Source organism: Lepidochelys kempii, chromosome 8 (genome assembly GCF_965140265.1).
Source record: "Lepidochelys kempii isolate rLepKem1 chromosome 8, rLepKem1.hap2, whole genome shotgun sequence".
Lineage (NCBI taxonomy): Eukaryota > Metazoa > Chordata > Testudines > Cheloniidae > Lepidochelys > Lepidochelys kempii.
This window is the reverse complement of record NC_133263.1, coordinates 102,862,505-102,890,026: the sequence shown is the minus strand read 5'-3', so window position 1 is coordinate 102,890,026 and position 27,522 is coordinate 102,862,505. Positions and strand designations below refer to the sequence as shown.

Below are 27,522 nucleotides of genomic sequence, written 5' to 3'. Positions count from 1 at the left end.
GAAATCCTGAGGCAGAATGACATATCTAGGGCCCGGCTTTTTCCTGTTGCTCTCAACGGAAGCTGCTGGGGACCGCTGAGCAGTTCTGAAAATCAGGCCCCACTTTCGTGTGCTTGAGAACTTGTGAAAATCTTGACCCTTCCCTGGTTCATATGGCCAGGGTTATAACAACACAGTTGTGTGAGGCAAAAAAGGCAAGCTCCCTGGGAGGTTAAAGCACAGGTGAGAGCAAAGCAAGCAAACAACATTGGGGAATTGTCTGAAATCAAAAGCACATCTCTGATCTCTCTGTTTAAACAGGTTAGAGAAGCTTGGCTGAGATAGAGGTATTATTTTTAGGCAGCCCTGACACCTTTGAGTGTGTGTGTGTCTGAAAGCAAAACTAATTCTCTCTCCCTTCTGCTTCACTGGTTCTTCAACCCTTTGTTAGTTACTAATGTAATTTTTTTTTTTTGGTCCTACTTCAGAAACATTCCTGCTTGGGTCGTAGGCTCCAACATGGGGTGAGTGGGGTGGGAATTACAGTGTTATTGTGGGTTCAGGGATGTGTCATGTTTCACCATAGATCAGAATGCCTTTCTTTAAGGTGGGTGTGATGGGGATCTTAGGCAAACATGTTAGCAGGATTTGGGAGGTGTGAGGAGAGAGATTCACGGAGCTGTAATGTTTCCTGACTCTCCCATGCTAAGCCAGTCTCAGGCGTAGCAATAAATCTACCCCACCGTACACAGGTCTGTCCACAGCAGATGACCTCGATCAGGATAAACTTGGCATCCCTGGTGGGTTCTGAAAGATGAGCTCAAGTTAGTTTGCACAACAACGGGTCGGCAAGTTCCAGTTTTATTTCTGCAAAAAAGTTGTGGAACGACACAAATGCCAGTGGAGATTCTCTCCCTCCCCTCGCCCCTCCCAGAATGTTTCAGTGAAAATGAAAAACAGATTTTGATTTTGGTTTTGAATTTTTTCAACAAAAATCAAGAATTTGGACCAAAGACGTTTGTTTTATTTCTTATTAACCTGAAACTGCATTTCAAAAAAAAAAAATCAAGTGAAAAATTTCAACCAGCTACTTAATCCTATGTAAGATATACCTATACCCAATTACTGTAGTAATCCTCACAACCTCTCTGTGAGGTGGGGAATTGCTATTGTCCCCAATTTATAGTTAGAGGAAACCGAGGCAGAGAAGTTAAGAGACTTAGTGGGTGGGTGAGGTTCTGTGATGGGGATTTTAGGCAAACATGTTAGCAGAATTTGGGAGGTGTGAGGAGAGAGATTACTTAGAGAATGGGTGGGGTTCTGTGGTCGACAATGTTCAGGAGGTCAGACAAGAAGATCATGATGTCCCTTCTGGCTTTAGTCTATGAGTCTATTGTGGTTACGTTGTTGAGATCACATGGGCAAAGGCTAGTGTGCAGCTTGGAGGAGCACTTTTAAACAAAAATAAATTCAGTATTTTTGTTTGTTTTATGACAATGTAGCTACAGAAGTGAGTCTTATTATTTAGTATTCCAGAAGTAGCTTCAGGCCCCAACTGAGATCAGGGCCCCTTTGTGGTAGGTACATAGTAAGAGATGGTCCATGCCCCCAAAGAATTTACAGTCTAATTAGGCAAGATGGACAAAGGGTAGGGATGGAGACCAAGGAAGTGACTTGTCACATGTCAGGTCAGGAGGTGAGGTGGGACTAGAACTCAGGTCTTGTGAGTCTCAGGCCTGTCTCTTATCCATCACACAACACTGCTTTTCCAGTGATGGAGTGGGAATGCCTTGGCATATGGAAGAACAATCTATGGTGTGACAGGCAGTGTGGTCCACTGGCTATAGCATTCCACAGGGAGTCAGGAGACACCTGGCTTCTGTTCCTGGCTCTGCCACTGGCTTGCTGAGTGGCCCTTGGCAAGTCACTTCATCACTCTGTGCCTCAGTTTCGCTACTACTAAAATGGGAATAAAAATACTTTAGCTTTGAGATCAATGAAGAAAACGTGCTATAAAAGAGCATATTATTCTTACGATGGAGTGAAAAAACGGTCGTGGATGGGATTTACCATAATTAATGAACTTGTATTTCTGTTTCACATTGATAAATATAAAACTACCTGCATTTCCCTTTCATGTAATAGAGTGGGAAAACTTTCCCCTGATTTTCCCATTCTGATTCCTGTAAGAAAAAGCTTGAAAATATGGAGGAAGTGTTAGTCTCCGAGGAGACTGAAACCCCAAGCAGAATCACACTTCCTATTGGTTGTTTAGCACTGTTATTTCCCCTCCCTCCCCCAACACCCATCCTCCCCTTTTATTGAGTCTCCCATGTATTTTTGTGTGGATACAGTGAATCTAGCAAAGCAATATCTTGCTTTACTAATAAAGACAGGATGTGTTGGTAACGAGTTACAGCTCAAGGGAATCTCTTTGCCCTGCTACCGAACTGGGCAGCAAGGGTGTCTCCCAGGCAGCTGGCAAGCTCTCTGTCCCTACCCTGGTGAGCTTGCTTTGTTTCATAGATTCATAGATATTAAGGTCAGAAGGGGCCATTATGATCATCTAGTCTGACCTCCTGCACAACGCAGGCCACAGAATTTCACCCACCCACTCCGGTGAAAAACCTCTCACCTGTGTCTGAGCTATTGAAGTCCTCAAATCGTGGTTTAAAGACTTCAAGTAGCAGAGAATGGGGCCCCATGCTACAAAGGAAGGCAAAAAACCTCCAGGGCCTCTTCCAATCTGCCCTGGAGGAAAATTCCTTCCCGACCCCAAATATGGCGATCAGCTAAACCCTGAGCATATGGGCTCTCTGTCCCTATCCTGGTGAGCTTGCTTTGTTTCGAACCCAGACATACCCGTTAAGGGATGGGTGACGAGGAAGGTGCCACCAATCAAGGGCAAGCCTCAGGGCTGTGCTGGTAACACTAGAGAGACCAAGGCCTGCGGACACAGACTCATACATGTTTGTGTACGTGAGCAGCTTCACTGGACTCAGTGAGACTAATCGTGTAATTCAAGTTAAGCTCATGGGTCAGTTCTTTGCAGGATCGGGACCTTAGCCACTAAGATGATAAGCACAGTCTAGGTAGGGTGCGTTCTTACCCTTCCGTCATCAGCTCCTCTCTCCCCTTCTCTACAGTCTTGCCACTACCAGTGTGAGAGTCTTCTCCCGTGCAACTCCTGCCACAGACACAAGGATTACTCGCTATAGGGGGTATTGCAGATTAGGCCCCGAAACTGTAAAGTAGGAGTGTCTGTCTAGAGTCATTAAGGTGACAATACCCTAAGGGAATTTCTCTAGAAGTAGAACTGATATCAGGATTCATATCCACTTATTTCATTAGGCTGAGCAACAAGAGTGTTTTTATAACGCCACCACATACCCCAAAAAAACAGGTGGCAGGGGGCACAGCAGAACCCTGACCATATGGGGGAATGTGCCAAAACAGGTGCCTAAGTCCCTTTATAAATCTGGCTAACTCCCATAGACAGCAATGGAAATTCCTGTGAGGATCTGGACCTAAGTGATTTAGGTGTTTATGTTCCAGACACCTAAATCACTTAATCGCTTTTGAAAAATGTACACACTGAATTTATTAATGTAGGGTGAAATTCTCTGATGTGTGTTATGCAGGACGTCAGAGTAGATGATCATATAATGGTCCCTTCCAGCATTAATCTATGAAAATATAGACAACTCCAGCATCTAATAGGATCCCATTTTCTTTCCTTATTTTGAATAATATTAAGGGTAGTTGGCATAGATTTTTTTTAACTGTTAATGCAAATGGGAAAGATTTTTAATCAGGGTCAGATAATAAAGTCAAAACATGACGGATAGACGGGAACCTGGGAACAAAACCAAAATCAGTACCATGCAGCTCCCTAGACATTCTTAGAAGTAACGCAACACACAACAAAAAATTGAATTACATTGAGCAGCAACGATGTGGTAGACACTGGATGTGAATCTTAGTCAGGAGTGCATTTTTATGAGAGTTTGAAAAATATATATGTATTTATTTGCATTGATATGTTTATATGGCTTTACATATCAACTTAGACAGGAAAAATTGAATAAAATGTCTCAGGTCTGGGAAATGAGAGGAGATTATGAAAAGCAGATTTAATTCGGCACCGTTTTTTGATGTTTGTGGCACATTTCATCACATTGCCGGAGACACCCAATTACACAGTTTGAAGAGGAATCAGCAAATGGGGTATCCATGGGAGAATATTAACTGTGGTTGGGTTTTTTTTTAATTCCCCCTTCCTACAGCAAATATTATGTATGCGTTATGGAAATGGATCAAAATACCACATATGCTCTTAATATTGAGCTCTGAATCTTTCTCAAATAGTCTTATTTTTTCTCTGACATATTTTTCTGGAACAAACCTGTCAGTAATTTTAGGGGATGGCTTTCCTGGCCTAGGCATCAGGTATGATTTCCTGGAACTATAGATTCCAGTCTCAGAAGGGGTTGATTGAGCCTTTGGCCCTGTCGACTCCCTGTTGTAACAGAGTCAGAGGGCCCAGTCACAGGGCAGTTGTCCTCTCACCAGGTGCCATTATGATCAAAATAGAGTCAGAACCCGTATGTCTCTCAACAGCCACGTTGAAACCAGGAATTGACCAAGACTTTAGCCCACTGCCGGTTCTATCTGTACTGCAGCTTTTTAGTGTGTTATATTTTGAGTAGGGTGACCACATGTCCCGGTATTAGGGGCTTCGTCTTATACTTCATCACCACACTCAAAAAAAAGTGTCCCGATTTTTCACACTTGCTGTTTGGTCACCCTATACCTGGGGCAGGGGACAACTGTGTTATAGCTAGAGTTGGTTGGGAATTGTTCAAAGGTCTGTTTAGAAAAAAATGTTCTGTTCCTGACTCTGTCACTGGTTTCCTGGGTGACAAGTGGCATCACGCTCTCTGCCTCAGTTTTCCCATATGTAAAGCGGGGATAATGATCCTGTCCAATATAAAACTCTTTGAGATCTGTGGATGAAAATGCAATAGGCGCTAGCTAGTAATTATTTATTATGACATAATTTGCATTTCTTTGCCAAAATTTCAATATCTTTTCTGAAAATTTCAAAATTCGGAAGTGTTTTGAAAACAAGGACAAAGATATTTGTGAAAGTTTGGTCCGATTTTTTTTTATTGTTATTCAGCAATAAAGTTTAATTGAAAACTTGAATGTTGGTAAATTTAGTCAGAAAAAGTTTGGAAAAGTGAGTCTTTCCATTGGATTAACTGGGCATTGGATTAGGCCTTTTAACTCACAAATAGGGCAGGTGTGTTACTGCTCGCTGCACACCATCTGTACACTTTTCACTGGCTAGATAGATTGGTCTCCTTGTCCAAATGAACCTGGAGTTAATAGCAGAGAAAGAGTTTTATATAGATTTCTTCTTCACTTCCCTGAGACTTGCCAGCAACCATCATTTGTCATTCTTTGGGCTAAACTGTGACTTTGCCTGGAACAAGAAAGAGCACATCGTCGTGCTGTCGTAGGAACAGGTTCCTCCTTTACTCTGAGAGGCAAGTCCTCTGAACCAGCCATGTACGTGGTGTAGCCTAAATACGTTGGCACAATAAAGCTTTCTTGTCATTCAGCTGAAGAAGCCCTGGTATGTATGACCCCAGTGTGTTAGAAACAGTGATTCTGAAACATGGCAGCTGGAAATAACCAGTTAGGTTGGTGTGATGGGGTGTACTGGCCCTTAAAGACTAAAGGCTGGGGCAGAAGACGCTGTCCCAGGGATGTTGGTGTAAGCATGAGCTCAGGAGCTGCCCGAAACTGGAAGAGAAGAGGTGGTCCTGGGCAAAGGGGTAGTGGGGCCGGAATACCATTTTGGCATTTATACAGAAACTAAAATGGTACCCTCCGCACAGCGTGACATCGCACGCTGCCTCTGAGCACTGGGTGCGTGCTGACCGAGGAAGGAAGGCAGAGCCGGAATGCTAGGCTTCTGCTAGATAGAATAAAGGCTCCGCAGTCAACCAGCGTGGTGGAGATGGGCCCAAGCTATGGGGCTGCTAGAATGGACCTTGTGTTTGGGACGCTGAGGACTATTTTGAATTACTTTGGGCTACTGACTCAGTTTCCGGGGATGGCTGATGACTATCCTGAGAGAGACTGTACAGCACTCCTGAGGGGGCAGACAGAGGGCCCTGTGGAAACACCTCTGGCCACAAGAGAGAGTGAAATGAATGGTGGCCCGACTACAGTTGGCTATTCTATACCCAGCTGTCAATGAAGGTTCCCTACTCTGTGTTCTCTAGGGTTTTGTCTGGTCTGGTCTCCTAATTGACTCAACTATGGGGCTTTTTACCATGTGCAAGTTCCTCTGCATTAGGAAATTTCCCCATACACAATAGAATCATAGGACTGGAAGGGACCTTGAGAGGTCACCTAGTCCAGTCCTCTGCACTCATGGAAGGACTAAGTATTATCTAGACCCTGAGAGGTGTCTGTCTGACTTGCTCTTAAAAATCTCCAATGATGGAGATTCCAAAACCTCCCTAGGCAATTTGTTCCAGTGCTTAACCACCTTGACAGAAAGTTTTTCCTAATGGCCAACCTAAGCCGCCATTGCTGCAATTTAAGCCCATTGCTTCTTATCCTGTCCTCAGAGGTTAACGAGAACAATTTTTCTCCCTCCTCCTTGTAACAACCTTGGCATAATAATGATGATATTCAGCCAAAATGGCCACAAAGCCAGCACAAAACAATTCAGGCCACTCACCACCTCAATTTCTGTCGATCCGCCCAAATCACTTTTAATGAATGACTTGCGAGGGGCAAACAAGCTTTCCTTGCATTTTTTTTTATTAGCTGAGTATGAAAACAAGCACTAACTATACAGAAAGCAAGACTGGCACAAGTGGTACATAGTATCATGCGGCCGCTTTTTCAAAATGAATATAAATTCTTGGTTTTTCTTTTAGCTATCAGAATAAATAAATATACACATGTTTGGGTTTGCAGAGAGTGACTTCTAAAGCACAAATTGTTACATTACAGCTTAATTTTACAGCAGTTTGTACAGTACATAACTTTGATTTTTTTCCCTTTAAAAGTCTTTGTTCCTTTGCAAGATATGTTTGACACACACATGGTTACACTTTGGAGCTAACTGGACAACTCTGGTCAGTAGTCAAAAGGGCCATCAATACTCTTGGAGAAGAAATACTAAAAAATTACTTTAAACTGCAAAGACACATCTAAACTTCAGCAGCATACGGCAGCCCTTCTCAATAGCTAGAAAGGTTATGAAAGGTGTGGCCATGAATAGTACACCAAACAGGAGATTAACTTCCTGTGGAGCTAATTAATGTCTTTATCAAACAATTTACAAATGGCTGTTTCACTGGGTGTGTAGTAGATCATCTAGGCTGGAAAGATGGTCTATTTTGAGTATACTACAAATATGCTGTATTCTCGGGCTGGGTTTTGTTCTCAGTTACATAGATGTGAATCTGGCATTACTCCAGTGAAGATGCTGGAATTACTCCAATTTTACACCAATACAATTGAGAGCAGAGTCTGGTTCCTCCTCCAGCTTTGATAAGTAATAACTGATTTCGCTCCCCGGGGCTCGTAGACACCGATAAGATTTCATGCAAGTGGCCAATCCTGAACCTGGTTGACACTTTTGGGCATAGGTCAGCACAGGTCCATTGGAGTCAATGGAGTTGCAACTCATTTACGGGAGTGGAGACTTTGGCCTCTTTGTCTTTAAATCAAGGTTAAAGCTGTCCCTTGGCGTAGTGTGAGAAATCTGAGAACGAATTGAGTGGCTCTGGCCATATGGTCAAGTACAAAACAGTGGATCTACAGAACATCTGTTGAATATACAGAATGTTAATTGTTACTAGATTTGGTTTTGAATCTGATGGAGAATCCTTCCCAGTTGCTGTGGTAGGATTCCTTCACCTTTTCTCTTTCCCGAGTCTATCATTGTGCTTTGGTGTGAACCTCAGTCACTTAAGAAATAAATAGTTGTTTAGATGTATCAAACAACACAGGCTTTTTGTCTCCTTCCAGAGTAAATTGTAAAGACCGGCAAAGAGGCACACAAGGGGTAAAAAGACTAACACAGCTTGTATAGCCAAAAGGAAAATTCTCTGAATTCACTAGTTTTGGCTGTATAATTAGACCTTTATATCATGGTGGTTTTGATTTTGGTTTTCCTTCATAAAGGTTTGTTTAATCCTTTCACACATTAAACTCCAAGGACCATCTTTTTGTCTCCAGTCTTTGTTAAAAACTCTGTCATGTCAATGAGAGTCTGATGCAATGCTCCAGGGTAGAAAACAGCCCCAAATTCCCCACTTATGCCCGTGCCACTTGGGTGTTTCCTGATCAGAGATGCACAAGTCTGTTTGGCTGCCATGGTTACAAGAACCTAGAACCGGCAGAAATTCTTCAGATGTTGAAATTTTTAAAGTAAAAAAATAATAATGTTGATGTAACATTTGCAGTTTTTTCAACCATCTGTAGACCTGCCTGAAATGTTTCAAATTGGAAATTTTGAATTTTTGGGGGGGAAAAGAAATGCAGACAAAATTTGCCCCTTTTATTTTAAATTCAGGAATTTCAAAGATTGTTTGCAAATAAATCCCCTGCCTTTTCCCCTCCCAACCAGCACTAAAAGAACCTTCTATGGTAGCAGTCCTACTCAGAATCAGCATTTCTTCTCTAAGCATCTAATTCTACACTCTTTTACTTAGAACAAAACTCCCACTGATTTCATTGGTCCCAGGACATTTTCCTTGCATCACAAGTTAGTCAGTCTTACTGCAAACTCCTACTCTGCATTGTTTTAACCCTTTTACTCAGTAGTTTTCTCAGGTGGGATCTGATCCTATGAGGCATAGAGGCTCGCAGCAATTCACAGGATGGGCTCGTACTTGGAAAATCTATTCTGAACGCAAAATTGTAGGTTTTGGCCATATGTGGTGCAGAGGGAAGGTAATATGAGCAGAGCTAGAGGGGAAAACAAAAATCTCATGCACATTGACACAGTCCCCCGGTTCATATTCTTTTCATGGCCCATGTAAAATAGAAGTTGTGGAGATTCTGGAGGTCCTTGCCTAGTCATCGATAAGGAAGCCAGCATGTTCATTCCAACATCTATGCTATGCGTTTTGTTTGGGGAATATTCTTCTCCCCAAACAATTACATAAACCATAAAAGTTAATATTTGACCGTTTGCTGTGGACTACAAAACCCTGCTAAGTAAAAAAAAAAAACCAAACATTTCATTCAGCCCCAGCGTAGTGACACTGTCAGGGTGATGGTGGGAGAGGCGTAGGGTTTGTTTTTGTTTTTTTCAGTGCACTACTTCTGCTTGGAATGCTAGGACAACAACTTGAAAGCAAGATAAAGATATAGCACCGTCTAACTTGGGAGGTGCTCTCTGCACTGATCATTACACTGTCTTCTACTTAAGTGACATTTGGGTCTTAGTATCTGCACTACATGTGATGTACACGTGGCGTGTCAACATCTCATGCGAACAAGTGATCAAAGGGGAAAAATTGTGAACCAGAAAATTTTGACCAGATCTATGGCTGATTTAAAGTGGTGGTGGTGGTGGTGGGAGTTAAAAAGGGGGAAATCTTCCAAAAAGATCATTGAAAGTTTTTCTCAGTTTTGTTTTTGAAAATTCATCAAAACTTTGAAATTCAGTCTAGTTTGGTTGAATGTAAGAGAAGATGGAACAAGGGTACCAGATTTTGTCAAACTGAAATGAGGAGTGATTTGGAACAGGAATCTAATTTATTTGCATACCTACATCTCCTGGGAGTGGGATACATGATCTGTCTTCCTTAGGTATTTATGGTTGTGGGCTACACCGGCAAATTTGGCATAGACAGTCCTGGAAATAAACAAAAATGTACAACTTGGAAAGATTCCTCCCTAGAGAGTGATGAAGATTGAAATTCTCTGCCCCTGGATCAGCTGCCATTAGGATTAAAAGAAGACCAGGAGTCTGACTCACTGTTCTGTTGCTCCAGTTTTATCCATGTGTCACTCTATTGATTTTAATGGAGTGACCCAAGCAGAGAAGGGAAGGAACTCAGTGCTCAGAACAGGACCTGTCTCTTGGATACCAATGCTATCTCCGGAGATAAATGGGATTAGATATGTAACATGATACACATAAGGTTCAATGGATTGCTACACTGCGATCTTCCTGAGGCAAGATGACAAGAACCTTAGGGAAGTTTCTGCTTCCTCTGGAGGACTGAGGGAAGTTTATTGTAGGGTCAGGTGGGTGTATCTGCCACACTCCATTTCCTGAGCTTGCTGAGGGCTACAGGCAGAGGTCGGGCACTGATAGATTTTGATCCTTGTAATCTTCTATGGTGTGTTTCTATATCCCGTAGCGTAACGATATTAGTGTCCTGACCTGCAAAGGGATGTCACTGACTCCAGTCGCACCATATCAGAATTGAATGTCATGTCCCTTAGGCCACCCTTCTCGATGTCTCGCTCTATCACCCTTCCTGGTATGCCATCAAAGTTGGTGTGTGAGCATGAGAGGGAAGGAAAAAACAGCTTGAGTACCTCATCAGCTCAGTTCTGGGGGCAAAATTTAGCCTTGGGTGCTTAAAATGCTTTTCAGTTGCTCTGCTGTATTAAAACCATCTTCACACCTACCCACCATCATCCTTAGGGCAGTAGGAGTATGGGAGGAGAGGAAACAAAGAGGTAATTTGGGGGAAAATAAAATTAAAGCTCATATTTGGTGTCTGTCATTTTGGGTGGCAGGACCCAAGTGCTATAAAAAATAAAGACTGGGATTTTCAAGAAGGCCTCAGGGAGAGGGTGCCAATATGGTTTGGGTTCTTTGAAGATCCCAGACAAAATACCCGGTATAGGGCTGCATCTTGCAGCGTCGGTGACGTGCGTAATCCTGTCAACCACTCGAGCCGAATTAACATTTTCCATCAAAACGTTTGACTGAACTGAAGTTTACACAAACTTATTTCCACTTTTGTTGAAAATGTGTCTTCAATAACTCACCCCCATGGGGGAAAAGAGTTCTTGTTGAAATTTTTCAAAGAGGGGGAGGGAAATCATTTCCCAACCAGGTCTGGTCACCACTGGTAACTCACCGAGAGAGACTTTGAGCAGAACAGCTTGAGAGAGACTGTTGTAGTCAAGCAGGTTGTATTCTTTTTTCCACATTTAGAGAAGTAAGTTGGCCATTATCCTCTGTGCTGGTGTAATCACACTGGTAATGGAACAGAGCTAGGCAAAACAGAAATCAAGAAAAGCTTTTAGTTCATCAGATATCCATGGTGTGTATGTGTGTACATACACACACACACACGAATCACACATGGGCCAGATTTTAGCTGGTGTAAACTGGCATAGCTCCATTAACAGTATCAGCGATGATCAGGCTCATGTATAATTTTGATTCAGATCTTCAGTATCCCACTGGGTTGCAGGATGTCTGGATCTGGGATTTTGGTTTGGCCTTCTACCGAGAGGAATGGCCATTTGCAAAATTGAGATCCGCCTCTGGGTTTGGATTTAAGTCATCTCCTAAGCTCAGGAGTGTTCAGATCTGGGTATTGGTTCAGGTCCATCTCTAGCCTATCTGCATTCATTCTCTACTTAGTCAGTTTCTGAGACAAGCAGGGGAGCCCCCAGGGTTTGTGGTCTGAGGACAGAATTTGGCACGGAGGCAGTTTTCCTAAACACAGCTTGAATTAATCACGGTTTTGAGGAACCGCCACATAATGCAAATGGTGTATGAACACAGCAGGAGTTCATACCAACTTTTTATTGTTCTTTGTTGTCCAAGTTAGACCAAAATGCTTTTTTACACATCATTTATAAATAGCAGGGTGTACACTTCAGTGAAGAACAAAGCTGCAGCAACCTCGGTAAAAGTCTTGTGAATTTGACAAAATCCAGTGCTTTCCTTTTTCCTTGCTCTCTAACCATCAGAGCCCAGTGGCAAATTCTTTATCCTCTGTCTTCGAAGAAGTGCTTAAAAAAAAAAAAAAAGTCCCTACCATCAGGAAGTGCTTTAACAGGAAACAACCCTTTACATCATTTCCTGGTGTTTGCAGGATTGCTTTTAACGGAGAACTGGAGAAGATATGATAATGGCATTCAGAATCTTTTCTCTGAATTTCTCTTGCTAGACTCATTCAGAACTCTAGCCAAAAAAGCACCACCCACTCAGAGCTTGCGGGGTTTTTTTTTTGATTGTAATTTTGATTCTAGCTACTACAAGTATAAATCTGAAAGGAAGGGGGAGGGAGGAAAGAGCAAAATGCTCCATAGTTCTGCATAAGGCATCACAGACAGCAACACACAAGTGAAGGATGTTTTCAACAATAGAATCTATATACAGTACGAAACTGGGGTGGGTGGGGGGGACTAGGTTTTCCAGAGAACAAAAACAAAACAAAAATCACAGTCGGCACATTATCACAGTATCAGCGAAAGAGGGATCTTTCTGGACATTAGTTTTAACATCTCGGTCCTCAGGAGAGTTTTTTAACATCTAAGTACATGCCCTCTTTCCTTCCTTATTAAATAGGGGGCAGGAGCAGTAAAATGGAGCGAGTGAAGAAGTAAAGGATTTAAAGTATCCCCCGAAAGGGAGCACCTTGATCCAGGTGGAGATGAGAGCTGTGCATTGACAAAAGAGCCACACGTTTAGTGCCAGCGGAAGGTGCCTTCTCTTGTGGCTGATGGTAGGGTGGGCATTCCCCTGCTGCCTTGCGGTCAGTTTGGTAAGGTGTCGAGTCCGAGGGAGGCAGCGTGCTGCTTTGCCCGGAGCCTTAGATTCTCAATACTTGTCGTTTTACTGTTCAGGGTAGGGAGGGAGCTAGACGCCTGCAAGATGGGCGAAGACCAGACCTGCTGGGCGTGGGAAAGCGACTGGTAATACGACTGGCAGTGGAGAGAGCTGAGGGGCGCCATGTTGACATTCATGCCCAAGTAGGGCATGGCCGATGGGGTCCCCATTTCAAAGGAGGAGTAATGGACCAAGTTGTTAGTGGCTGCCATGTGCTGGCGAAATTGCTCCTGGAGACGGAAGAGGCTCAGAGGTGAGGAGGAGTAGGAGCGAGTCTGAGGCATGCCGCTGCTGGAGGAAGGCGTCACCGTGGCGCTGATGGGAGAGTCTGTGTTAGAAGACAAGATGTAGGGAGGGGAGTTAGACATATGTGGTAGCTGAATAGAACAATCTCCCTAAGGAGGGTGGTGGTTGAGGTTAGACATATGTGGCAGCTGATTTACAGAGAAGGAGGAAGGAGAGGGGTGCAGTGGACCTTTTATACAAACTAAGTTCTCTGGAGCAGGGACAGAGTATGCAAATCACCTCACACATTTGAGCGCTAATTAACCAGAAGCCAAATTGCAGCGAGGGTGTTGATGAATTAATTATCTGGACCAGCGTTCCTGTAACTGCCTCCCCTGATCCTTTCCAGGCAAGGCTCAGACAAGCCCATGGAAAGCGACAAAGTGGGGCTATTATTGTGAAAACACAATAGAACCAGAATGGAGCACGGATTTTTCCATACTGACTGTTCAGAGGAGACCTTGGGTCCATGGTGGAGAAACCCAAGCAAGCGAGACTGGGGCCCTATAATACTCTTCCAAATGGCACCACTCAAGACACCTTTCAAGACACCATTCAAGACACCTTTTGTCAAAATACAAGAATGGGAAGGGTGCAGGGTTGGGGATGTCATTCAAGGAAATTGAAAAGTGACCAATTTAAATCTGACCAGAAAGGAAATACTTTTTCCACAGAAGGCACAAATTGGCCTGGGGAACTCATTGCCACAAGATATCTCTGAAACTGACAGATAAACAGGAGTCCCAAAAGGACTGAATATTCAAAATCAATAATAATAATTAATAATAATTTGGAAGAGGCATAAACTCTCATGTTTCATGTTATAAGCCAATCTCTAACTGATGAACACTAGGAAGAAACTTGCCATGGGCAGATTCTTCTATAGCTGCCCACTGCAAGAGCTGGCCACCATCAGAGTCAAGATTAGATGGCTCACTAGCTGGATACAGTCTGTCAATTTCTATGTTCCTCAGTAAGGGCCATCTCTGTATCCCTGGGGCTTTCCACTTCATTCTTGAGAGGGTTTACATGTGAGAAGGATGGACATATTTGTTCTGTGTTTAGTGGGGAAATGCATTGGCCAGGCATGAGCAAACCTGCCACTGTCTTCTCTGGAGAAAATAGGCCTGGTTGTCTGTCTTGCAGGTTTTGTGGTATATTCATAACAAGCTCTTGGAGGGCTAGGATTTGACCCCTTTCTGACCCTTTACAAGCCATTACAGTCCATCAGGAGAGGAGATTCTGATTCCATACTATGAACTATTTCTGTGCTAAACTCTTTGGTCATGTTTGCCCTACTGGGTCACACACAACTGGCACCTACCTCATTAAAGTGCCTGGCAGACCTGGCTTGCGAGAGGGAGCCAGGTTTTTTAGCAAGTGTGTATTCCCCAGGGGGCATTTGGACTCTTATCCAATGGGGAAGTGTGTGCCCAGTATGCCTGTGAATGGCATGCTGTCACTGAGCAGTGTTCTCCTGTTCTCATCTAATCTAACAGGGAGATCTCAGCCCTCTCTGCACTGGGACCCCATGTTACAACAGAGAGGACCTCCCTGCATCGCGTCTAGACATAAAGAAAGGAAGAATGGTCATCACACACCTGGACCAGTTTGTTTTCCTCCCCGGGGATTGTGACCTCCCGCTTCCAGGCTGGGGGAAGCCCATGATCTAGGGCATATCATACTGCACTAGCCAATACTCAGCCTCTGGGATTACAAATGCTTGGCTCCCAATCTGGCCCTGTGACCAGGCCTCCACACGCACATTGACCCTCACCTGCTTTTGGACTGGCTATCTTGCAGTTCAGAGCCTTGCTCTCCACACCGGGACCTTTGTCTGCTTTGGACTCCTCCAAGGGGTTCTTAAAGTCCTCCTCTCTGTCCGTCTGGTCCTCCGCTGCGGACTCGCTGGCCGACTGCTCCGACAAGGTGAGGTTCAGCTCCGTGCTCACTGCGCTCGGCTGGCTCTGTGGCTTGTCTGTGTCAGGGGTGGACGTCTGGCTTTCCAGCACAAGAGCTTCTGTCTTCCCCTCGCCGTGGCTCCCTTCTGAGTCCTTCTGCTTCTGCAGCTGCTCCTTCTGGAGGCTGCGCTGTTTCTTCCGGAATTTGGCTCTTCTGTTCTTAAACCAAACCTTCGTAGCGCAAACAGCCCCAGGGAGACAGGATAAAAACCCCAGTTAATGCAAAAATCAAAAAGTCAAATAGACTGGGATTTTGAAGAGAACCCCAGGCACCACTGCATTTCAATGGAATTTGGGGGCCTAACTCCCTTAGATATGTTTAAAATCCCAAGACTTAATGCTGGTTCTTTAAGAAAACACAGCTCCGTCAAGAAAAAAAAAAATCACACGTGATGTATTAAACCATGCCTGTTACCCACAGACCTGAGATATTAAATAGGTAGAGAGCACAATGTTTCGCTAGCTTTCCAAAAACAGCCTATATCACGTTAATTTGTACCAAAACTACGCAGAAACACAGTCAGAATAAGTCATACTATAGAGGACATACATATGCATTAATTACTGCCAACACTTTAGATTATTTGTCTTGAATGATTAGCTGAATGGATTTAAATAACAACAACTTCTTATGTAGTGCTTTTCATCTCAGGAGATCTCAGAGCTCTTTACAATGTAGGTCTATAGTCTTATCCCCACTTTACAGATGGGGGAACTGAGGCACAGAGGGGGGAAGTGACTTGCCCAAGGTCACCTAAGAGGCCAGTGGCAGAGCTGGGACTAGAGCCCACATGTCCTGAGTCTCAGTGTTCTGTACACTAGAATACTCTAGAGTCTCTAGACTGTAAGCTGTTTGGGGCATGAAGTATGTGCATGCATATTAACTAGCAGTAATACCTTGATCCCTGAGTGTGGACTCTAAGTGCTACCACAAAACAAAATGATAAATTTTGCAATTTAACTGATTTTGTTATATATGTTGTATGCAAGCCCCCTCTATGATGAATGCACGTCTGTTGTGGTATTGTGGTGTTTCGAGACTGAACTGGGAACCAGGTCTCAAGTGGTTTGTACCCTGGCTGGGCCAAATATATATCATCTGTGTGATGCCATGTCTCACATTAAGATATCTGGTCTAATCCATTAAAGCTATACAGCAGGACGTTTGTATCTGATATCATGGGACATTTGACTCTAGTATGCCAGGTCAGGTGGTGAAGGAAGTTTCCTTGGTGGGAATTGAACCAATAACCCTTTGGAGCAAAGTCAAAGGTTCTTACTCCTAAGTTACAGGAAAATATCCAATTGCTAATACTCGTACAACCTCTGTTCACAGCTCCAAGTCATGGTGTGTGTGTGTGTGTGAGAGAGAGACCTTTTCAACACAATATCCCAATGTATCTCAATTTGGGAATAAATTCAGGAGACAACCTGCTCAAGATTGTAATTCGTAGATTCCAAAGCCCGAAGGGACCATTGTGATCATCTAGTCTGATCTCTTGTATAGCCCCAGGTTGCAGAACTTCCCCCAAGTAATTCCTAGAGCAGATCTTTGAGAAAAACATCCAATTTGAGTTTAAAAATCAATGATCGCGAATCCAGCACAACTTTTGGTAAATTGTTCCAATGGTTAATTGCTCTTACCATCAAGAATTTACACCTTATTTAGCCTGAATGTGTTGAACTTCAACTTCCAGCCATCCAATCATGTTATATCTTTTTCCGCTAGATTGAAAGCTCATGTCCCCTTCCCATTTGTCTCCTTTAAGGCTGGCCTGCTATGTAGCACCTTAAACCCATACTGAGCAGGCATTCATACTATCATTAAGTCATGCGACACATTCGTATTTGTAGGGCTAGGTGAGAAGTGGTTTTCCCATCCCACAAGGATTTGAGATTTTGAAGAATATTTTCACCTCAAATTGTGACAAAAAGTCCATCTCAAATTTTCAGGAACAAATAATAAATTCAGCTCAGGTCCATCAAAATGAGGTTTTGTTTGGACAATTCTGTTTTGGTTCTGATTTTTGTCCTTTCTATTTTCCTTTTTTAAAAGATAAATTTCTCAAGAAGAGTAATGTTGATCCAAAACCTAGAACTTTTCAAATTTTGTTTTTTTGTTTTGAAAACATCTCATTTTGACAATTTCTAAGCTTTTTTTATTATTATTATTTTTTAATTCAAACTGAAAAACCCCTCATAACCAACCACCTCTTTCAAACAATTTCAATTCGGATGAATTGGCAGTTTCCACTGCAAAAAGTTTTGTGAAAAATTTCCCGACCAGCTCTCGTTATTTGTTTCACTGGAGGAGAACAGAAAATGTTGGACAGATGGTCTGAGATGTTATAAATATTGACATGGTTGGGAGGGAACAGCTGGAATTACTTGTGCTCCCAGGCCTCTGAGGATGCCAGAGAAACAGTCATATAAGTAAATAAATAAATAAGTTGACTTTTGTGGCCATTTCCCCTCCAAAGAGAGTTGGAAGCACAAATGAAAGCCAGGGCTACCCTCAGACAACACAAACCCTCAAAAATGTGTGTGTGGATTGTTTCTTTTGCAGCTCCCTGAGTCTGAAGGAAAGATTTAAGTCCAGTTTTTGCTGCAGAGAAAACCCTCCTCCTTTGGTTACTATGGAAGCATTTTGAAAGAACTACAGATCAAGCCAACCCAGTGGGCCCTATTCGTATAGCTCTTAAATAGCCCTATTAGAGCAAGCAAGGTAGAATGTGGATACCTGTACTCTGGCTTCTGGTAGGTTGGTGCACATGGCCAGTCGTTCCCGCATCACCACATCTGGATAGTGAGTCTTCTGGAAAGTCTTCTCCAGGGCTTCCAGTTGTTGGGCAGTGAAGGCTGTGCGGCTTCTCCTCTGTTTGCGATGCTGGGATCCATAACGGGCCTCCAAAATGATGTCTTGAAATGTACAGCCGTTGGAAGACAAGAAAAGTGGCCAATTTAATTATTGGAATTTGCATGTTGACATCTGAAATAAGGCCCGTCACTGGCACGAAACAAACAAGGAGGTGGGGATTGTGGCCTAAAGGTGGAGCAGTTCTCCCAGTGGCCCTGATCTTGTTCTCATTGAAGTCCACTAGCTTCAATTCTGCAGAGTCAGGCTCTGTGTCAATTAATGGGGTGAGGACATGTAACTCATAAAACAGCTGCCTCTGTTCTGTTTTTGTTTTGGGGGTTTTTTGGGGTCCAGCTGTTAGGAGGCACACTGCTGTCAGAACTAGAGGTCACTTTGGCTTTTGTTGTCTCTCATATATAGCTTATCACTGTCCTCAGAGCACTAAGTTGGAGAGCCAGACTTTAAGGTCACGGGCCCTGATACAGGAAAACACATACACATATACTTAAGTCCCATTGATTTCAATGCACAGGCTTAAGTGCTTTTTTAAATAGGGACGCTTTAGTGAAAGTAGGCCTATATGTTCCCATCCTCTCAACTCCCCCCACATCAACCCATGTTCTTTGGCAGGGTAATAAGTCTTGTGGATAGGAGGGAAGTGGTAGACATGGTCTATCTTGATTTTAGTAAGGCTTTTGATACTGTCTCACATGACCTTCTCAGAAAAAAACTAGGGAAATACAACCTAGATAGAGTTACTATAAGGTGGGTGCAGAACTGGTTGGAAAACCCTTCCCAAAGAGTATTATTAGTGGTTCACATTCAAGCTGGAAGGACATATTGAGTGGGGTCTCGCAGGGATCAGTTTTGGTTTCTGTTCTGTTCAATATCTTCATCAGTGATTTAGATAATGGCATACGGAGTACACACTTATCAAGTTTGTGGACGATACCAAACTGGAAGGGGTTGCAAGTGCTTTGGAGGATAGGATTAAAATTCAAAATGATCTGGACAAACTGGAGAAATGGTCTGAAGTAAATAGGATGAAATTCAGTACGGACAAATGAAAAGTACTCCACTTAGGAAGAACAATCAGTTGCATACATACAAAATGGGAAATGACTACCTAGGAAGGAATACTGTGGAAAGGGATCTTGGGGTCATAGTGGATCACAAGATAAATATGAGTCAACAGTGTAACACTGTTGCAAAAAAAGCAAACATAATTCTAGGACGTGTTAGCAGGAGTGTTGTAAGCAAGACATGAGAAGTAATTCTTCCGCTCTACTCCGCACTGATTAGGCCTCAACTGGAGTATTGTGTCAAGTTCTGGGCTCCATATTTCAGGAAAGATGTGGACAAATTGGAGAAAGTCCAGAGCAGAGCAACAAAAATAATTAAAGGTCTAGAAAACATGACCTATGAGGGAAGATTGAAAAAAATTGGGTTTGTTTAGTTTGGAGAAGAGAAGACAGAGAGGGGACATGATAACAGTTTTTAAGTACATAAAAGGTTTTTATGAGGAAGAGGGAGAAAACCTTAACCTCTGAGGATAGACAAGAAGCAATGGGCTTAAATTGCAGCGAGGGTGGTTTAGGTTGGACATTAGGAAAAACTTCCTAGCTGTCAGGGTGTTTAAGCACTGGAATAAATTGCCTAGGGAGGTTGTGGAATCTCCATCATTGGAGATTTTTAAGAGCAGGTTAGACAGACACCTTTCAGGGATGGTTTAGATGGTCTAGATAATTACTTAGTCCTGCCATGACTGTAGGGGACTGGACTAGATGACCTCATGAGGTCCCTTCTAGTCCTCTGATTCTGTGTCTCAGAGGACATACAAGACCAACAGGGTGCTGATGGGGAGGAGTTAACCCAGCTAATTGGACTTGATGCAAAAGATGGATTTTAAAGGGACCCCATGCCAACTTAGGTGTGACCCAAATTTGAGATTTTAATGGTTGTTTATAGAAGGCTAAAGTTTGCTAGACAATTTCAAGGACAAAAGGGGCTTAACTTTTATAACCTTGTCTTCTTTTTAGCCTCCATGTTTTAGAGGACTCTTTAAAATAACTGTATAGAGAGATAGAGAGAGACAGACCTGGTCCCGAAGAGCTTACTTTTAAAATAGGCAAGACACACAAAGAATGGGAGGGGAAACTGAAGTGACTTGCCGACGTTCCGTGACAGAACCAGCTCTCCTGAGTACCAGTCCGGAGTCCTAGTCACTGACTCACCCGTCCTTTCCAAGCAGATGAGCTCGTTAGGTGTCTCAAGGATACAGATTATGCCTTCAGTTTGTTTGTGCCCACTAAACTGGGGATGCAAAAAATTAGGTATGGGCTGGAAAAAATCAGGCCTCTCGATTCTGCCACTAAAAGCTCAATAAATAAGAGGGGTTTATGAAAGCTACCAGGAGTAGACATGTGTTTAGGGTTGGTTTTTGAAAAGTCAATGAAAATGAAAATAGGCTGGTTTTATTTTAAATTCTGCAACCCAAACGCAACACTGTGGTCGCGCATGGGAATCAGAGCTAAATGGAGCAGTAGTGATTCCCGGTCTAAGATGAAGTGCAAAAGAAGTAAACAAAGAGCCTGAATGAGAAATACATTTGATTTTTTTTTCCTGTTTAAATTCCAGCTTTAATAGTCTATGGCATCATTTTTAATACAGCTAAGAATGTGATCGTTCAGACAGAGGGAATGGACACACTAGAAAGCAAACCTAATTTTACACAGGCAGAGTAAGACTCTTGTTTTGCGGGCGTTGCTATTTATGTGAGCTTTTGTCGTAAGTCCCATGGCATGAATGTAAACAATAAAACAAAGCCGGCTGTCAGGCCAACCCCAGAACCACACAGTTTGGTTCCAAATATGTTAGTTAACGAGCGTAGCAAATGAGCTTTGCGTTATTTGAATATTCCAGTTCCAAACTTCCAGCTGTTTCATTCTAGGCCAGATTCTATGATGCTTCCCCAGACTATTGCCAAAGTAAGAGTGGTTTTGGTGACCCAGGGAAGGCTCAATCAGGCTAAAAGTTTCCAGAAGAATACAAAACAAAGAGACCTCTGCATTCAAGGAAGCAATGAGTTATTAGATGCCAGTAATACAGCCACTTTTGTAGGAGAAGGCAGCAAGTATCCTTTATGCATTCAGAAATACCTCACAATGCTGCCTGGCTGCTTTTCTGAGGAAAGGAATATTCTTTCAGGACAAGAGATCCCTACAATATTTTTGTTAAGTCCCATGGCATCTAACTTTAATACATCGGGTATCAAAACCAAGGAGGAGAGACCATGGTTTAACATCTACTGGCTGGAATATTCCCAACATTCCACAGTGGAGGTTAAACCTGCCAGTTTCTCAGAGGTGGTGGCTCAAATATTTAATTTGGCTACTAACAAGGATCTAGACAACAATTATTTCAATGCTTTAACTATGTTTTCAGGTTCAGTGCAAGGAGGAGATTATGAATTGCAGGTGAGGCTTTGCAGTTACAATCTGAAACCTCTGTTTTCCAATTTAAGGTTGTTTGCTTTTGTGCTGGCTTATTCCTACTGTCCCCGGAAGGCAAGTGTGATCTATAACCCTGCGCTAAAAGATATTCAGTGGTAACAAAATGTGAACTAAGTAATCACGTTTGGAGCCTGCTTGCTTCGGTGTAAACTGAAGCCAGGTCCCCTCTGCCGCTCACCAGATTGGTGGAAGGTATATTTGAATCCGAAGAGGACAGTTTGACTAATTTACTGAAATTATCCAGATTAGTTCTCTTTGTTAACAAAAGGTTGAGATAAAATAAGTAGCCAGAAATCAACTTGAATCTTTGCTCTGAATATCAGTGAAAGGAGTCTGAATAGCTTCCCCCCGCTGATTTCAGCCACCCCTGTGTTTGCCTGTTTGTTTATAGCTAGGGCCAGAAATGTAAAACCACAGTGTATGAGCTAAGCTGTTTTCTTGGGATTTCCTGGTCAGAAGCCTTCCAAGAGATCCTTATTCTGTGTATTACAGTAGCACCTTGAGGCCCCCAAGTTTACTATCTGCTATATAAACACCTAGTGAAACAGTCCCTGCCTCCAACAGCTTACAAACTAAATAGACAAAGGGTAAGAGGTGAAACAGGCCCACGGAAGGGAAGGTGACTTGCCCAAGGTCGCGGAATCAGGCCCTCCTGACTCCCAATCCTTTGCCCTCTTTAGGGGCGAAAGTGGGCCGGTATAGTGTGCCATTAAGAAGCCGATACCGACCCGTACCCAGCCGACGTTAACGTCGCTACTCCTTTTGCCCCCCCACCCCCTCCCGGGCTGCTCATGGATGGGGGGCAAAAGGGGCAGCTGCCCCAGGGCTGGTGATTTAAAATAGCCCAGGGCTCCCAGCCGCCACCATCATGGCAGTGGCCAGAACCCCAGGCAGCACGGGCCAGGCAGCGCGGATGGGCTGGCTGGAGGAGGCTGACCCCCCCCCCAGCCCCGCTTCTTCCACTCAAGACCCCGCCCCTTCCAGGGGCCTGGAGCCAGGCCCCTGTACTGGTAAGAATTTAATATTACTTTCACCCTGGCCCTATTCCAGGGGTACTCAAACTTCCTTGCACCACGACCCCCTTTCGAGAACCACAATTGCTACATGACCCCAGGGTGACCAAAGCCTGAGCCCACCTGACCCCAATGCCCTGGGCAAGGGGGCCAAAATCCGAGCCCCGCTACCCTGGCTGGGAGAGCCAAAGCCTGAGCACCATTGCTCCGGATGGGCGGGGCCAAAGCCCAAGCCCAAGGGCTTCAGCCCCAGGAGGGGGGCCTGAAACTTGAGCCCTGTCGCCCAGAGCTGAAGCCATTGGAGTTTGGTCCCGGACCCCAGGAAGTCTAACACCAGCCCTGGCGACCCCATTAAAATGGGGTCCCGACCCACAGTTTGAGAACCCCTGCCCTATTCACTAGACCACATCACCTCCATGAGATGTCTATCCCTCATTTATACGCTCAAGGACCAGGGAAACACCCAGATGCTTATCCACAGTTCTTGAGATTCATCTTCATCTAACCCTAGTTTATCAGTGAGTTCTGGCAGTCAGCTGGAGATTGCCTAGTTTTACTTACAACTTAGCAACTAGTTTTTCATACATTCTTGCAACACAGGTCGGGATGCAATTGCCCTCCAGCTGCCGCTCAGCAAGATCTGCCTTTCCATGCCAAACCCGTTAGATTGTGAGCTCTTCAGGGCAGGCCCCCCTAGCAACCGCCACATCAGGGCATTATTATTACTGTCCATGATTTGTACTGCAGTCGCAAGAAAGTGACCTCCAACGAGTCAGAGCCTGCATTGGGCACACACTACACAGTCCCTGTCCCACAGGGGACATTTTCTTGTCTGCTGCCCCTGCTAACTTTGTCCTATGCCTCCCGACCGTCGTCCTGTCAAGCCAATAAGTGGGGTGTCTTGCACTGCTTAGTTCTCCTTTCAGTATTTCTACAGTGCTGTACATTGATACAGTGCTTTACAAAGGCTACATGGTGACATGGTCCCTCTTCTGAAGCTCTTACACTCTGATATAGATGTACCAAACCCCAGAGCGACAGATCGGGCAAGGGATGCTCTGGAGGGATCCAACATCAGAAGTGCTGATGGGAGAAGAGGGTTTGCAGGAGAGCAAGCCCTCGGTGGGACAAGGGCTTCAAGTGTACGAGGCAACATGGTACCACGTAGAGAATAAGCAAGTATCTAAGCCCGTCGGGTGAAATTCACCCCAGGGCCGATGGCTGGCACAAGGTCAATGCACCACTCCAAACCCACTTCCGCTCTGAAATAGGACATAGATGGGGCACTGGGCCTCTGCCCAGGGTGAATTTCACACTAAGGACCTAGTGGGTCTTTAGCGGGGGCCTCGTAGTTTGTATCTGTGCTCAGGGGTGAGTTGACTACCCAGGTATCTCTGATCCAGCCATATTTGTCCATGGGGATCTATATAGTTTGCTATAGAACACCCAGGCCTCTGTAAGATTCCGCACAGTGGAAGAGTCTCGCTCAGCGTGAGCCCGGCTCAATGCAAAAATCCATAAATTGTTCTTACCAGCCAGTCTCTCCGCCAGCGTGAGGGCATGCACCGAGGGTCTGTAGTCAGGGGCGTGCTGGGCTTGTTGTGCTGCCTGCTGGTGAAGGTTGTACATGGCACTCAGAGAATTCATGGCGTGAAGAGAGTAACCGTTCACTCCATAGTGCTGCATGGTGGCCTACCCCTAAAACAACCCAAGCAGAAAAGGCCTGGTTAGAAACTCATTCATTCCAATACAAAGGAGTTATTTAGAGGGAAGTTCTGTGGCCTGCTTACACGGGTGGTCAGACTAGACGATCGCTGCCGGCCTCTCTGAACAGTCTGATTAGTTAGATCCTTGGAAGCTTTGACGTGAAATACAAATAAGGCTCATGGGTCTTGACCCAAAGCCCACTGAATGAATGGCAAGGTCCTCGAACTGCGGTGAGCTTCGGGACCTGAGACAGCGATGCTGAGGTTAAAGTCAGCAATGAAAACAGCACGATATCTGCCCTGAGGCCTACCTGCCACCGTAGGAAACAGCATGTGAATGTATCCTCCAAAATAGTATTAGGAAATAAAAAGAATTTTTCCAAGTGACATTTAAATGAAAGGCAAAAAAATTGTGTGTGTGTGTGAGAAACTTGTGGTGAAATTGCTGATAATTGAGTGTATCTGGCATTTGGAGAGACTCAGTTTCCCCAATATCAAGGACATGCTTTGTAGACTATCCAACCCCCCCTCCCCTGTTTTTTTCTGCTATTTACTCACTGGGCAACCTCAAAACAAGTCACTTTACCTTGCTGTGCCTTAGTTTCTCCATCTGTAAAATAGGGCTAATACCAATCTCATGGCGGTGTTGGGAGGTTGAATTAACTCATGTCTGTAAAGGAATTTGAGATCCTCTAATAAAAGGTGTTAAATAGAGATGAAATAGCAGTCACCAAGTGAGGATGGAGAAACTACAATAAGAGAAAGTGGCTGGGACAGTTCTCTTTAGGTTATTTACCAGCTTAAGATAGTGGCTGCCTGAGAAAGAAAACCATTGAGCTACCATCAGGTGCTGGAGGTCATGCCCAAGTCTCATTGACCTCAATTTGAGGTCTGAATCTGAAGGCAAAAGTTTAGCCTAAATCTTATCTTTGCATACATCTATTGTGTCAAATAAATTAACCATCATTACTCAAAGAACAACAACTTCTTTCTCTAAATTTCACCTTTATCCCCAACAAGTTTTCATTTTTCTATGTAAAAGATTTATACCACCAAGGAAAGGAATCTCAATACACAGGAGGGAGCGAATCCTCAGTCAAAGGTCTCATTGCCTGAGGACTTCTGGAATGCAAATCTAAACCTAAACTTACAAGGACTTCATAAGGCATCCATAGAACTTTTGTGCATCTGGAATCAGAAGCTGTATTGCTTTCTATGGGAGTTTGCAACAGAGTAGGATGTTTATGGGATCTCACTTACTGAGCAAACTAGGTGTCTTTCACTCGTGACTAGAATCAAAAGACCTATTCAGCTATCTTGTTCTTTTGCTGCATCGATGCAGGGAATGTTCCTTACCACAGAGATATTTCCATAGGTCCGAAACATTCTTGAGGCTTTATACAGTGCTGGAGTAATTTTGTGCAATCATGAGACAAACTGAAATCAGGACAGACAGGATTAACAATACGCAGACTGGAAATATGCCTGTTTTCCACAAAGCTCCATCCATATTGTCACCATTGAAGGAAAGGCCTTTCTAATACTCTAGACGAGTTACTCCATGGAAACCTGATCCAAGACCAGCCATATCCTGGACCTAGATTCAGTTTGTGGTGTTAGAACCTTCATACTGAACAGTTCTAAATTCACTTCAAGGCTGTTCTTCAGTCTTATATTTGAAGAAAACTAGCTGGCAGCTCAACATATCGCCCACATCACTCATGCTATAGGGTAAATTTCTCTCTTGCACAGACAGTGCACACAGAACCTATGTGCTAATTTAAGCCTTCAAAATGGAGCTTAAGTGGGATTTAAGCAGTGCAGAAGCCTTCTGCTAGTCTTCCGTATATGGGGACATTTTCTAGTAGCGTACACTAGTGAACAGGGCCAGAGAACTCAGAACCCGAGTCTGGTATAGGTAGCAGCATCAGTGAGTATTTGGGCCAGATTCTTAGTTGGAGTAAAAATAAATAATAAGCCGGGTAGCTCCACGGAAGTCTGTGGAACCAAGACAATTTGAACCAGCTGAGGGATCTGACCTTGGGCAGCTTCTGCATTTGCTCATCCAACTTAAAAGCTAGTGTATTTACAAACAACTGTAAGCCAGGTTCATGATCTGCATAGGAGGTTTTCAGAACCAGAGCTTGGATCAGTTTATTTTCTAATGCAGTTTGTACACCTTTGGCTGTAACTTAGAATCCCAAATAAACTGGTGTGTTTGGAAACCATCACTGAAATGGAAATTCCCCTTGCAAGACAGAATTATTAGAGAGGATTATTCGTGGAGGATAGGTTCATCAATGGCAATTAGCCAAGGTGGGCAGGGATGCAACCCCATGCTTTGGCTGTCCCTAGCCTCTGTTTGCCAGAAGCTGGGAGTGGGTGACAGGGGACAGATCACTTGATGACTGCCTGTTCTGTTCATTCCCTCTGGGGCACCTGGCATTGGCCACTGTCAGAAGCCAGGATCCTGGGCTAGATGGGCCTTTGGTCTGACCCAATGTGGCCGTTCTGATGTGAGGCTCCATAAAGGCCCACTTTTTCCAATGGGAAAGCATTTTCTTTGGTAAGATTTCTATTTATTTGGTTGTTAAAAGGCTTTTCTCTGTGTTAAACTCTTCTTGCTGGCCTGGAAGAAAAGGCATACATTTGAAAAAGGAGATTTACAAATAGTTAAAGTAACATGAAACCAGTCAATAGATGTTCCAGTTTTCTCAATAACTGTCTGGAATGCTGCATTGGCAGATGACAGATGTAACTTCTTTGTAACCGTGCACAGTAAATACAGATTTCAGAGTAGCAGCCTTGTTAGTCTGTATCTGCAAAAAGAAAAGAAGTACTTGTGGCACCTTAGAGATTAACACATTTATTTGAGCATAAGCTTTCGTGAGCTACATGCATCTGATGAAGTGAGCTTTAGCTCACGAAAGCTTATGCTCAAATAAATTTTAGTCTGTAAGGTGCCACAAGTCCTCCTTTTCTTTTTTTAGTAAATACAGAGTGGCAGATAGAGTAATATGAAAGAGCCGGCTGGGATATCGGCATTCTGTGTTCATAGGCTATTTAATCTAGCAGATGTGAGTTAACCGAGATCGCACGTAGGCCCGCTTTCGTTGTCATTTACCTCTATGCACATTCCAAAACGGAATAAATTAAATATTTAAAAGACACAATGCAGCGATTTTTTTTTAAATTGAGAAGGCCATTCATCAAGCCACCGCTGGGTTTCACAAGCTGTCGAATTGTGCTTACATTGGTTAAAATAATCTTTATATTTCATTAAGCAACCAAATAAGCTGATCCTCCCCATCGGCTGTATAGATGGCTTTAATTTTCAAAATCTGCAAATGCATCTTTTATGT

General features: G+C 43.7%; 1 protein-coding gene across 2 annotated transcripts; it reads right to left on the bottom strand.

Moving 5' to 3' along the window:
• Nucleotides 1-6,814: 6,814 nt before the first annotated feature.
• Nucleotides 6,815-24,140, bottom strand: DMBX1 (diencephalon/mesencephalon homeobox 1). Of its 2 annotated transcripts, none has more exons than XM_073357820.1 (4): nucleotides 23,987-24,140; nucleotides 17,813-17,991; nucleotides 14,889-15,243; nucleotides 6,815-13,154 (listed from the first exon to the last, which is right to left on the bottom strand). In XM_073357820.1, exons 1-4 carry the CDS (start codon nucleotides 24,138-24,140, stop codon nucleotides 12,754-12,756), a joined length of 1,089 nt encoding a protein of 362 aa, XP_073213921.1. In that variant the 3' UTR covers nucleotides 6,815-12,753. The 2 variants fall into 2 exon arrangements, with proteins under 2 accessions (XP_073213921.1, XP_073213920.1); XM_073357819.1 differs by having other exon boundaries at nucleotides 17,813-18,008; nucleotides 23,989-24,140.
• Nucleotides 24,141-27,522: the final 3,382 nt, after the last annotated feature.